The sequence below is a fragment of the Ctenocephalides felis genome, unplaced genomic scaffold (assembly GCF_003426905.1).
Source record: "Ctenocephalides felis isolate EL2017-DRISC unplaced genomic scaffold, ASM342690v1 CF-g0.4_SCAFFOLD_00845, whole genome shotgun sequence".
Lineage (NCBI taxonomy): Eukaryota > Metazoa > Arthropoda > Insecta > Siphonaptera > Pulicidae > Ctenocephalides > Ctenocephalides felis.
In genome coordinates this window covers 42,984,520-43,000,135 of record NW_020536999.1, presented here as the reverse complement: position 1 = coordinate 43,000,135, position 15,616 = coordinate 42,984,520, and the positions used below count along the sequence as shown (strand labels likewise).

The 15,616-nt window shown below is 27.0% G+C and overlaps 1 protein-coding gene across 1 annotated transcript in view; it reads right to left on the bottom strand.

The window, feature by feature from the left end:
• The window catches only part of LOC113383610, a 261,160-nt gene extending 246,830 nt beyond the window's left edge, over nt 1-14,330 (bottom strand). The window contains exons 1-4 of the mRNA XM_026621865.1: nt 14,202-14,330; nt 13,340-13,900; nt 10,365-10,468; nt 10,063-10,291 (exon numbers count right to left, since the gene is read on the bottom strand). Coding sequence (XP_026477650.1) covers nt 10,063-10,291; nt 10,365-10,468; nt 13,340-13,900; nt 14,202-14,330 — 1,023 coding nt within the window. The remainder of the gene's footprint in view (nt 1-10,062; nt 10,292-10,364; nt 10,469-13,339; nt 13,901-14,201) is intronic.
• Between the last annotated feature and the right edge of the window lie 1,286 nt (nt 14,331-15,616).

Here is a 15,616-nt window from a genome sequence, read left to right as displayed (position 1 = left end):
ATATATACATATACATACATATGCAATACAGACACATACACATATATAGACAATGAAGGTAACTTACATAAATATGGTCTTACATCAGTAGCTAGCGCAAGGAACATAATTTTGCACTACCATATATACATTAACTTGTTTTTTTTATATTATTTTGTTGAACAGAGTATAGCAAAATATTTGTGAAATATATAATATATTTTGCACAGAGAACGTAAGTTACATGTCCGTATGTATATGTTTATATATATACGTATTATTCGTATGTATATATGCATATGTGTACGTGTTTTTACATGTATATCATATATACATGTTTGTTTGTGTGTATATTTATGTATATATATTACGCTTTTGTATGTTTGTATATATTTCTTTTTACTTTTCATTTCTCTTGTTTGTCTATCTGTTAAGTATAATTGTTATTGTTATAATTATATTACTTATATCTATAGTTCTTTTTCCAATTTCTGTCATTTTTTCCTAGTTTATATTAATTTTTCAATATTCATTCTGTAGATCCACTGATGATGACATAAAATACTATGTCGAAACGTTTGGAAAAATTAAAGATTAACTTCTAAATCTTTGCCTTTTATTTGATGTATGCCCTTGAAGAACTTACTCATATATATATATATATATATATATATATATATATATATATATATATATATACGCGCGTGTGTGTTATATGTAAAATATAATATATTAAGAACAAGAATATATTTTTTCCTAGATGGGGGAAATTTTTGACGAAGAGTTCAATAATTATTTGGACATTGCCAAATGGCTTACAGAACGCTTAGAAGATCCAATAGATCGCAGAACTGCTTCCAAATGGATCAAAAGGATGTGTGCGCTGGATTCCGAATGTTTGACAGTTAAAAAGGAACGAAATACCTTTGCAAAATATTTCTTAAAGGTTAGATCATCAGAAATATTTATAAATCCACATTAATCAAAAATATTTTCCTTAACGCGTTACATAATCGCAATATCTAAACATCATTTCCAATCTTCAATATCATTCGATTATTTGCAAGACATGTTAAAATTTTATAAAAAACAGCAAATTATATTCATGTGTTATATTATGCAATAAACATATTATAAAATGACATTCAAAATTAAGGAAAAACGAATGAGCAATACATGCGTCGTTGCATAATATGAAAAGCTGTCAAATACATATCCAATTTAATTTCATTTTATAATAAAATGAAGCGTTAGACAAATATATAAATATAATCAATTTATCTTGATTTTCGTGAGAAGAAAATTAATTTATTTGCTGTGATGAAAATCAAATTTTGAATAGTAGGATGCCAGATTATGCATATCAAGTAAATTAATTTAATTATAAGCATTTAGATAAGAAAATATTTCTGTCTCTCTACTTGTTATTTATTCTCAAGTTTCTGTTAGCTGTAACTAAGCTTGAAAATAAATGCATAAGCAATTTTTCAAAATCAGTTTTATGGAAAATATAGATAGCTGACAGAATTCATATTTCAACCTGCTGCAAATAACAAGAACTCATGTCACATTTTATTGATAAATGTTATGTGCAAGAAATATATTGAAACAAATGAATTTCTTCCCGTTGATAAATTTGCATGTTACAAATATTTTATAAAATATTTCATATATTCATATACATCATTTATGAAAAATATATAAGAATATCAAACTATTTATTATAAAAATTTATAGAACTTTAATTTGCAACCAATATTAAGATATAGGCAGTAAATATTATATATTTATTATTACTTTTATATTGTAAGTCCTGAATATGCAAACGTGCTAGCACATGGTCTTAGTAGATTTTTCTGGGATTTTTTTTGTTACCAGACAGTAAGAACGGTTCAATGCTCATTTTAACAATTTTATTCGGTTCGATTCTTCCTAACAAGACATCGTTCCATTGACACTTTTGTCGCACCTGACGATTGGGCATATGTGTATGAAATCAAACAATTCAATATAACGTTCTGATAAATCACATCTTTTTTAACATAAGATAATTACAGGACATAACTAGTGGGTCGCACGGCATCGTGCCTTAAGGCAAATTGCTGGAACTTTCCATACCAAAATTTACTTTTTTTTTAAAAAGATTAACAGTTTTGAAAAAAATTTGCTCTGAAAAAATTAGATTTTTGAGAAACTAAAAATTTTTGACAAAAATTTACGTTTTTCGAAAAAAAAAGATTTTTGAAGAAAAATTTTTTTTGAAATATTTTGGAAATTAGAGACTAAGTATCGAAGCGCGTAAGCGCCGCGTCGCCGTCTAACAAATAAATATTGGTACGGAATCCAAAGGAATGTAAACAAAATTTATACTTATTGTTAAAATCTCTATAAAATATCTGATAATTTGATGTGCATATGTCTAATGATTATTTTTGAACGACACATGGAATGTTTTTTTACTTTTTTTACTAGAACTCCGCTAGACCCGCCTTCATGAAAATTTGATCAGTTCTTCATCTTGTTAATACAAGTAAAATGTTTTTTGAATTATTCAAATCGGACGCTCCGTTCTCTTAAAAACTGAAACCGTTTTTGGCTAGCCTCATATCTTTGGATGGCTAGATTTGCCTTTGCCGAAAACTAATCAGCATGTCTCCTTATCAATACGAATCGAATGTTTTTTGAATTATTCAAATCGCTTCATCCGTGTTCCTGAAATCGTCGACGAAAATTTGTATCCGAACACACACACACGCGCACACACACACACGCGCACACACACACAAACAACCGTTTTTTCTAAGGTATGCCAAAATACTCAGAAACATCTGAAACGTAAAGATGTATAAAAATTTCCATTTTCAATTTTTTTTGCGTTTACTATAACTTTCTCTACGGAAATATATATATATATATATATATATATATATATATATAAGCTTACACATTTCTCGATTTAAATGTTTTTAATCTTGCTACACGTCGAGTTTTATTGAAAGGAATTTATTCTAATTTAAAAATAATATAGTATTAAAATTTAAATATAAAATTAAATATATATATAAATAAAAGTGTTCATTTTAGAAAATTTAGTTTTGTTGTAAAACGTTCTTTAAAAATGCACTGACATTGATTCTTTATTAGAATAGTGTTTGAATTATCAATTTATAGTGCTATAATTATTAAAAAATGTTAACATATAAAATTGAAATTAGAGCATAGCAACTATAGATGACGAACTATAAGTTACGTTATCTGCAAATTACAAAATGTTTTCTCATATTTTGTTTATGAATAAGTACAATAAGTCGATCCAATTATCAGATTATTGTTGAAATATACATCTTTCGAGATATATCAATGCAATATATTTCTCTCTTACTAATTATATTGTCTACAAGCTTGATTTATCGTTTTCTAACAAACATGTTTATTTTCTCGTCTAGAATAGTGCAGAAGAAAATGCGTAATCAAAGAAATGCTGCACTGAACAAAGAATAGGGACTGATTCTATTTATTTTAAAATATTTTCTCAGTGTTTTTCATCATTAGAGTACAATAATTATTTTCAAATAATTTTCATAGAAGGAGAAATTGTAGAAGGAAAAATATGCTTTGATTATTTTGTACATCATATTGCAAATAAAAATCTACGCAAATGAAATTAGAAGAAGAAAAGTATTAGTGGAAACATCAAAATGAAATTAAAGTTCAAACAATCACACACGTGTCCTGTAATCGGGGTATAAAACACTATATAACTTAAATTAAAATTAAAAAAGGCATTAACATAAAACTCGCTTGTGGTTGTATAAACATATCATTTGAAAACACATTAAATTTCCATTATTACATAATGCTCATAAATAGAAAATATCGCATTTCTTGCTTCTGTATGCAAATGAGGAGTAAAATAGAGTAGAAATAGTAGACAGAAAATTTAATGACACATGTCTATTTCTCGGTAAGCAATTTATCACTGTTCGCAAGGAAAATTCGTTTTTTGTACATTATTTATAAAAAAAATATAAAGGTTTTATAATGATTCATTGTGTACTTTATATTCTTGTATAGCTTGATGAATATGTTGTTCGTTATTTTAACTGACGAATGAAATATATATTTTAATCAAATACTTAGATATGTTACATTTTATTATAAAAAATTAATGGTAGATATATAATAACTTACAAGGGTATCTTTTAGTGAATAATGATTATATAGTAGTTACCTAACACGCATTTGGTTGGGATCATGTGGTTTGATTAGACTGCAATTGATATCGTCACCATAATAAAGTAAATAAAACTGGTTTTAAATATATATATATATATATACATATTATATATATATATATATATATATATATAATCAATATTTATTTTTTTATTTTTTCTACTGAACTCGAATGTGATCTACATCTATATGCAAATAATAATCTACAGCCTTTTATATGCAAATTTATAGGGTTGGTTTTAAAAGTAGATCGGTTAAGTTTGACTCATCAGTTTCTTTAATGTCAATTATTAAAATATTTTATTTTATAGGTTCTAGTAAGAACTTGGGAGGATATACGAGCTGGAGTAGCCGTCGATAACAGGCCATCGAAGACCGAGTCGTTGCAACACATACCATCACCAATTATTCGCAGGTGGAGCCCTGATCAGAGAACTTACGTTTCTATGCAACCTTTCCAAGGCGGAGCTATGATCTACATGGCGGTTGCCAAAAAACCGGAATTAGGTTGGGAGCCATGGAATGATCAAAATATTAATATTGTTTTGCAATAAAAAATCTCAAGATTGAAAACTATTAAATGTCCTACACAATTTTGTTCCTATTTTTTATATTTCACATTTATACAATAGAATAGAATGTCATTAAAATATACTTGTTCAATTAAAAACTGGAAATAAAAGACTATCCATGATAAATATTGTAAAGGTTTTGTTTTATTGACCTAAAGTTCTAGTTGCAGATATAGAATATTATGGTCGTACGGTGGAGACGCCTTGTACTTTCGAACTCTAGGCTATTTCGTATATATACCATATATACAGGGTGTCCCAAACCTTAACGTAAAATCGAAACAGGGTTATAATATTGACTTTTACTACGCTAAAAAATATAAATAAAAATATCTCACGTTGTTTAGAAATTATGAGCTTTTAATTGCAACCTAAAGAGCTTTGGGGAAATTATGACCATTGTTCGATTATTGAGATAATCATTCATATTATTGTTTTCATACTATTGTAAAAAAGATTAAAATGTTGATGAGCCATTAAGGTAAAAGACCCAGTTATTGACCCTGGCCCAGTTTCTGACCTTTTCAACTTTTTTTGGAATTAATTAAAAAACTATACATTTAATGTGAAAATAAATTTTTTCTTAATTGACAGTAATTTATTCTATGCCTCATTAATGTCAATTAAAAAAATATAAAAAATATTAACTAAATAAAAAAATTTTTTAAACCAAAAGTGACTGTGGATGCCATTTTTTAGCTTTAGTCTAAACAGTTTATGTAAGGAGCTACGACAATTGAGTTCGTGCACTAATTATGATGTAAGACGAAAATCTAACTAAAAATATACAAATAAGTCAATAATTAATTAAAATTTATTTTAAAATATTTATAAAACATATTAAATTTAGTTTTATTACTGAAATTTGAGGGTCAATAACTATGGTTCAATTTTAAGTGTATGTCACAGTTGTTGACCCTGCAATTCTAACCTTCTAAAAGCTAGGTTATCTGTCACATGTTTTTAGTCACTTGTTCATTAAATGTAAAAATAATAATATTTATTGTTATCTTATATTTTTTTTACTATTTTTCGTAGTAAAGTGATAAATTTACATTTAATATTCATTGGTATAAATGAAAGATTGTATTTAAATCTTGTAAATACATCTTTTAAGTGATAAAATTATTAATAAAAAAATGTCAGTTTTATCAACGCTTAAATTATGACTGTTTTAGTTTATAATTTACTAATATTTTTATTATTATACAATTATACAATTACAATTAATTAAATGAAAATTAGAAGAAGAAAAAGAATTGAAAAAAGCTGAAAGGTCCAAAAATAAAGCCATCAAGGAGGCAGAAAAAATAATTAAAGAAGAAAAACTTGAAGAAAAAAAGAAACAAAAAGCTCTTAAAATAAAAAAAAAGTCCAAGTAATTTAAATAATTAATTTTAATTTTTTTGTTTGTGTAATATGTTATAACAAGACTTGAACTATTTATACGTTAAATTTTAACAAACTGTACATTTTTAGAATAACTATTTAATTTATTTATTTTAATAATAATTTCAGTTTATTTAAAATTAGTAAGCACTTCATAACCTAATCATGATCAAATTTGAGGGTCAGAAATTGGGCTACGGTCAGGGTCAGAAACTGCCACACGATGAATTCTGAGGGTCAGAAACTGGAGCTCTTAATGTCAATTTTTAAAACGTCAATTTAAAAGATAAATTTAGTTCAAATAATTTTTGTATGCACATTACTTTATTTTAAAAATCCTAAACTAATAGATAAAATTATAATTTTCTTCATTAAGTTAAGTTTTATATTAATTATTATAGTTTAACTTCCACCGTCACTCTAAAAAGGTCAGAAACTGGGCCCCTTACCTTACTCAGATTTACAAAAAAATATATATTTTAATATTGTTTTAATACCCTTGTTTATGGTTACATATACGATGATAATTTCAAAATTCAAGGTTTATTTAAACTTATTATGAGAACGGTTGCATCCAGATAATATTGACCCCATAAAGAAAAATATATGTTTAAAATTATACACACACACATATATATATATATATATATACATATATATATATATACATTTATTATGCATCTTATCTGCTAGATAACAAAATAGCTACTTAGAAACTATCCCATAAACTTTACGACTTTAGGGATTGTAGGGCTAATTCATATGTCCCTCTCAAACACAAGTGACTACATATAGGATATACTATATATATATATATATATATATATATATATATATATATATATATACATAGGCGGTTATGTTAGGCAGCTTGTAAAATGGTACATTTGCCTCAGTTATGTTTGTGGGTCATAAAGGCTTGTACCCATAAAACGCATACATACTTGCAAATATATATATATATATATATATATATATAAAGAAGAATAAATATGTAGTAAAATATTTAATCACATTTTGTAACAGGTGTTTTCATAATTACAATGTATTGAATCTTCTGAAACTTCTACTATGATCATAAATTATATAACTCTGTTTAGCTATGTGGTATTATTTATAAGTTTATTAGTGGCAAGAAAGTAATTATAGAACAATAACTGTCGAAAACTTGACATGTGTTCAGAACTAAAATACAAGCTCTCGAAACCAGATGAACATAATTGGCAGTAAGCCTATAAAACGATTATAATTTGATATTGATTGAATATAAATACATTATATATTTCTAAAATATCATGGAGTATAAATACGAACTTTATTATTAAGTGTGATAAAGTGATTATCAATTATGATTTGCAAAATGGGATTACATTTTGTTTATTATTAACTTCGTTTACCATTGATTCCGGCAGTCAAAAATTCAAATATAAATGACAAGTCACCTACGGCACTGGACTGAAAAGATGCCATATCAATAATAAATGAATATACAAAATACACATTATCCCAGTTCCTACATTCGGCTATCGTATAAAAACACGCCAATAAAATTATATCCGTACTCTATATTTATTACATCATTGAATGGTATAATACTCAATGATTATATATATATATATATATATATATATATATATATATATATGTATGAAATCTTATATTCAATATCTCCAAAATTTACAAATAATTAAATTCTGAAATGATCATTATTATTAAAATATTTTCAAATCATATTTTTGAAAAAAAAGACAATAAAAATACAATAAAAGTTTCTAAAGAATACGTATTCATGTGCATGGTAAAAGCTGTTACTAAAAAATTATGCATTATATAGTATCAATAAATTTCCACTTACAATAAATAATTGCCAGCTCGTTCTTGAAATATTTTGTACAAGATCGTCTTAAAAATACGACGTAAATCATTGGAAGAAAACCAAAAAATTTATTTTAAATATAAATCATGAAAAACTGTTTTTTAATTATGAATTCAATAACGAGCTTTATGGATAAGAACAAAAAGTTATTTTTAATTACTTATTAAAGTTTTCTTAGAAAATCATTTTACGCTTTCTAAAGTGGGTAAATCTCCGCATTTTAAATTTTTGCCTTAAAATGGATTTCATTGCTAATCTAAAACATTTTTTCACAGTAGGTACTGGCTATATTATTCAAAGAGAGATTGATCTCATTAAAATAATCACAATATTAATTTCATATACAAACAATCAATTTCTGCCAATACTCAATTGTAATAATCATTCAACTTCAATCAAATAATTCATCAATCATTTTCACAAAGAGGATTTAGCAGTATGATATCATTTGTCTACTAATTAGATCACACAAGTTGCGTAGAAACAGATTTGCAGATACATAGCAAATATAATAATGAGTAGTGTAGGCACTATATGTAGGATGAATTGAGACGATAAAACTCGGAACTAGCTGTAAGTGGAATTCTGTCTTAAGGCAAATTGCTGGAACTTTCCGTATCGCAATTCAAAATTCGAGTAGTTAAAAATAATCAATAAAAGTTGCTCAATGATTTGAAACTTTTAATAAAATTTCAAACCATATTAAATCATTCTATCTTAAATCATTTATTTTGAAATATTTTGGAAATTCTGAACTTTTTTTCAAAGCAATAGTACTGCTTTAACTGCATAAAGACCAAATATCGAAGCGCGTAAGCGCCGCGTCACCGTTTAACGCGTAAACATTGATACGGAACTCATAGGAATGTGAACAAAATTTATACTTATTGTTAAAATCTCTAGAAAACATTAGATAAATTGATAGCATTTTTTTTTATTTTTTTACCGCTAGACCTGCCTTCATGAAAATTTGATCAATTCTTCATCTTGTCAATACAAGTGAAATGTTTTTTGAATTATTCAAATCGGACGCTCCGTTCTCTTAAAAACTGAGTTACCGTTTTTGGCACTTTTTACCCCATATCTTCGGAACGGCTAGACCTGCCTTCACCAAAAACTAATCAGAACGTCTTCTTATTAATACGAATCGAATATTTTTTGAATTATTCAAATCGCTTTATCCGTGTTCCCAAAATCGTCGATGAAAATTTGTATCCGCACACACACACATACACGCACTTACACACACACACATACATCCATTTTTCCAAGGTATGCCAAAATGTTCAGAAACCTCTGGAACGTAAAGATATTTAAACATTTTCATTTTCGATTTTTTGCGATTACTATAACTTGCTCTACGGGAAGTTAATAATTGTTTTAAAATAACTTTTCAGTATAACAGTAAAAATAGTTATGTTATTTTTTCAATAATCCTGCCAAATAATTGACATGTTTGCCCCATCATTCCAAATATATATAATTTAATATAGTTAAATCATTTTTCGTTGGCCTCTAATATTTTAGGATGTTGTGCAAGACACCCATGGACTACTCAATATACATTTTTCGAAAAGTTCTTCAATTATTAAAACCGGTTCAGAATTTTTGACAAAACTGTTGACGAAATATTATGCACTTTAATTTTAATATCACACACACTCATACTCATTTCAACCATGGTTTTAAACAATTCAGAAAATTTGAAACATCAAAAAAACGTTTTTTTTTTTGCAAAACAAAACTCTTCAAGGAAGATAATAAATATTTTAACCAATCTTCAAATCCTTATATAAAGTATACAGGAAATATTCATCACAAAATTAAAAGTAATGTTGATCGCAATGTTTTAAATTTGTATTTTAATAGAAATAGATCGATTTTCTCAGTGACACTTCGTAATTCAATAATTTAAAATAATTTCAGAATTAAAGACAACTCATCAATCACTTTACTAATCAAATTAGTAGAATTGATGGAAATTGAATCTAATTAAAATATATCACTCACCAAGTTCAGCAAATATACGTTCGTGACAGTCCTCATCCTTTTGTTCCTTGCCAGGGTCAGAAGTACTAGCAAATTTCCAGAAAAACTCAGTAAAAATATAATAGAATACAAAGGAACTATGACATGTTTCTCCATTGCACTAAATCCTCCAGAAGTTTTAACTGATGCACTATTATTTTTAGAAGAAAAATTTAAAAGACTTGGGAATTCGATAATGGGACCATCGATACTGTCATTATAGAATAAAATTGAAAAGTTATGATAAAACTGTTCCATATTGTGATATTTAATTTATATTGCACACAGAAACTCTAAATTCAGTTTTCACTTTTCTATGAATAGTAAGAAGTTGTAAATTTGAAAGTCTGAATTGTTGGACTTTAGTTCTTCGAACACCACCTGAGACCTGAAAATGAATAGTAAATGTAAATATATTCAGATATAAATATATGTATTATTTAGGCACAATCACACTCAATTTACATATGCCTAATATATAGCAATATTATTTCAAAATATTCCAAATATGTGTTATGTAATTTTTATGTCCGTAATAAGATATACTTAATGTTAAAAAATTATGATGAATATTTTGGAAAAGTTTCCCAAAAGTATAGTAAAGGTAAAATAAATGTTAATAGATAATTACATACGCATGTAAATATTTGTTTTTACTTAATGTTCTAGATATAATAAATATTTTAATAAAGTCCATTCTTGACACATTAGAATTAGTTTAAATATATATAAAATGGGAATAACTTAAATATAACAAAGAATAAAATAAACTAAACGAAAAAGATAAAAGCTATATTATTATTGTTAGTTTTAAGAACCACCTCAATTGCGATTTTATCATATTGCAAATTTATGCAAACCGTTCTTTTTACCATTTAAATTTATTTTGATTACAAAGATACGTCTTTTCGATAAAAGTTTCAAATGAAAATAAAAGCTCTCATTTAAAATGACATGAGTGGATTTTTACATCGGGCTATTGAAAGAAAAACAAAAGCATAGCATTAACGCTGATTGCTTTTCGGGTACACAAGAGCTATTAATGATACCCTATACACTTTTTAGTACATTACGAATATATATATATATATATATATATATATATATATATATATAGAATTTGTCAGTATGACGAAATTAATTTATATAACCAATTTCTAAGTTTCTTTTTTTTTACAGAAAAGAAAATTTTTTCATTCATATATATTATATTCCTTTCGTCAATAATTTTGAAGTATTTGGAATTAAACAAAAATTGAATACTTTCTTAAAATTAAAATAAACAACCCCTAAATATCATAATTGATAATACTTTGACCATAGGAGTGTGTCCTTGCGTGAATATGGAACAACTTCCAGAAAGCTGTTCAAAAATACTAAAACTATATATATATATATATATATATATATTATATTATATATATATATGTATATATATATATATATATATATATATATCTAATCGGGTATTGAAATAGTACGTGCTCTGTTGCTAATGAAGGTACGAGGTATTGACTTAAATAGAAGCTTTTCATTGTAATCAACGCGATATATATATATATATATATATATGTGTGTGTATATATATATATATATATATATATATATATATATTACGTATATATCAAAATAATGATATATTTGTATACATAACGTGTCTAAATGCTTTATTTTTGTATGTAGCACGCACCACCCTTAATATCTATATATATATCTATATATATATATATATATATATATATATATATATGTGTGTGTGTATATATATTGAATTGTAATTGGTTGGTTGTTAGGATTACTTCTGAGATTATGGGAGGTTACTTGGTAGCTGGAGCTGAGCGGTTGATAATATAAAACACTGGTTGTTGGTTGATCTTGATATTTTATTGTTTACTATTTTTACAATTAAATAATTTGTTGATAACCTTTTGGTTATCAATAATCAGAGACTACATTTTTCAACAATCTAAACAGTAAGCCTGACTTGACTCCTGACTTCTGGCTTGAGTCCTCACTTCTGACTGACTAACTAAATCTTAACTACTTCTTTATATACTAAATAATTGAATACAAAACGTGATTCCAAAATCTAACAGCAAGGCCGGAAGAACTTCGGAAAACCTTCAAATAGCACGTAGTGCTCTGACAAAAACAATAAATAACAAATTATATTTGTGATTACAGAATAACCTCCCCCTTCAAAGGTTTTTCGTCCTCGGAAAACACTAAAAAGAAAAAAAATTGATAAGATTGAAAAAAATGAGTTCCATCTCTTCCTCCGCCCTTAAGAAAACTTTTGTCCTCAAAAGTGTTATTTCTGTTAGATTTCGTTTACAAACAATTAGACTCTAAAAAGAAAACCATTAAAACATTTCATAATAACTTGAATTAATTAAAAAAAATTGCATAAAATTGCATATTCTTTTTACTTACAGTGTATTATTTTTAACTTGTATATGACCTAATAGCATCTATACCTATAAAATTTAACTTAATCAGCAATCAACTGCAATTAATGGTCTTCGATTATGCAAAAACATTACTGAAATGTAATAAGTTATTTATAGAAGGTAAATCAAGACAATGAAGAATAAAGAAGTTAATAAAATAATTGGAAATAAAATATTAAAAAAAATTATTTACTCATAAAAATTGAAAAAAAAAATTATATCTGCAAACAACACTGTTACAAAATTACCGTGCTCCCAAAATTTTGCTTACAAATCAAAATTGGAGAGAATTTGCATTGAAACTTGATAACCTGCATAATGTTTATGTTTACTAAACAATACGAGCTGTTCTGTTTATTATTGCCTTGACTTTAGTTGACCTCGTATTTCTTTCGGTATTTATAATTATATAATTTTTGCAATCGGGGTAATGTCATAGATTTCAATTTGTCCGTCTTCTTATGATGAGTTGACGACGATACCAACTTTTTGCTGCTCGGACTTTGTAAATTTGCAAATTCTTCATTTTTAATTAAATTTATATTCTTGTCATTGAACACGTCTATTGTGGCTGATAAATCATTTTTTGATAGTTTCCATTGTGGCGGTATTTTTCTTATAACATGTATTTTGTGCTCCTTGACCTCTTGTATACTTTTTTCTATAATTTTGTCGTTAATACGACTTCTTTTAATATACTTCTTCTTCTTCTTTTTCTTTTTTGTTTCATTGGAAGCAGTTTTTATTTCTTCTTCATTAATTATTTTGATATCTTCTTGTTTGTTGTATATTTCTTCCATTTCTGGGACCGCATCTTGGATTTCTTCAAATTCAGCCATTCGTATGTTCAAATTTTCTTCATCTTCATCTTCATCTAATATTTCTGCAGTAATTGTCGTCAATTCTTCGGTTTCAGTGTTTTGAGTCAAATTTTCGACTGTGTATTCTTCGGATTCTTCTTCAGTAGATTTGAATGTGTTGTCTATGCCGTCATTTTTTCTTGTATTTTCTAAAATCATAGTATTTCCATAGTTCAAAGCATCGTAGCTATCGTTGTGTTCGCCTTGGTTAATATCTTCATAAATTCCATTTTGTCTGAAACTAGTTTTTTCTTCATATATCGATTTTTGGCGAATTTTTTCACATTTTGAAATGTGGTGTCCTCTTTTCCTGCAATATCTACACACAACGTAGCGGTTATATTGTTTGCCATAGGTGATATTTAAATACTTCTCCTCTTTGATGGCAATATTCTTAGCTTCCTCAAGATTTTTTGGTTTGGCTCCTTTAACAATAGTTTTTATTTCCAACTGGAGGCCTTCAATGAAAACAGCTAGAGCTAAATCGCAATATGAGGCATAAATTGTTTCCTTTTTGAAAAATAACATTCAATATAAATTAACATTAGCAGATCATCAATTCTCTCAGCAAATTTCTCCGTTGGTTCCTTATTTCTTCTTTTCACTGTAGCTAATTCATAATGCAAATCTGTAATTGATCGGGAATCTTTGAATTTATTAATTAAAATTGGTTTAATATCTTCCATAACTTATAATCAGACCACCTTATGCAATTAAATGCTGATCCATATAATCTACTAAGAGCAATTTTAGATATTATTTCATATGTTTCAAAATTAACGTCTTCTAAAATTGAATCTACTATGCTTACATATCTAAAGAGATTATATGAATTACCATCAAATTGAGGTATACTTTCAACAGCTGCCTTGATTCTGATTTCTCTTATTGCCTCACTATACTCTACATCTTGCATAAATCCTGAAGAAATGGGTTCCATCTCGAGAGAGTGATGTTGTCCAATTTGCTTATTGTGAATCCGATGAGTCAATGTCCAATCCTGTCGTAGTTTCTGTTGTTGTTCCAAAATTGTTCTCTTCGGTAGGCGCCACCATCCCCCAAGTTGTGCTGCGAAAGATCCTCCGGGTTACCAAGCTGTGGCGGCTATTTAACTCGATGTCCCCAGATGAAAATTCTTCAGCACTGCGAGGGAAAATTTCCGCTAAGCCACCATGAATTGTAATTGGTTGGTTGTTAGGATTACTTCTGAGATTATGGGAGGTTGTTTGGTAGCTGGAGCTGAGCGGTTGATAATATAAAACACTGGTTGTTGGTTGATCTTGATATTTTATTGTTTACTATTTTTACAATTAAATAATTTGTTGATAACCTTTTGGTTATCAATAATCAGAGACTACATTTTTCAACAATCTAAACAGTAAGCCTGACTTGACTCCTGACTTCTGGCTTGAGTCCTCACTTTTGACTGACTAACTAAATCTTAACTACTTCTTTATATACTAAATAATTGAATACAAAACGTGATTCCAAAATCTAACAGCAAGGCCGGAAGAACTTCGGAAAACCTTCAAATAGCACGTAGTGCTCTGACAAAAACAATAAATAACAAATTATATTTGTGATTACAGAATAATATATATATGTGTGTATATATATATATATTACGTATACATATACTATATATATATATATATATATATATATATATATATATATTACGTATATATCAAAATACTTAATGATATATTTGTATACATAACGTGTCTAAATGCTTTATTTTTGTATGTAGCACGCACCACCCTTAATATCTTAGTATACGAAACCGCTTTTTCTAAATTCAATCACTTTCCTTTCTCAGAAGTTTTCATTGATCATTTCGGTTCATTTGGTTCTTATGTATACACAAACGTTCCTATACCTTACACAAATAAATATATCTATACGTTTATAGATATACTATTGCCTGGGTTTGTTCTGTAAGGTTTTGAAATCCTTGTATATAGAAAGTTGTTTCCTTCCGTAACGCAATTAAAGTGAAAAGATAAATCATGTCAGAACGTTTTTATTTGAAATAAAAGATAAATATTTAATAAATTGAAGGTTGGGGTGCACATGCATGTACTCTGCAGCATTTCTGTATCAAATTTAAAAAATATATGATTAATAATAAATATTTTCTAATAATACAAAAAGTGAGCGAAAGTTTTACGAAAAACGCTTATAGGACTTATATATAGTTCTGATTGATCGTTAAAGAATTTTGCA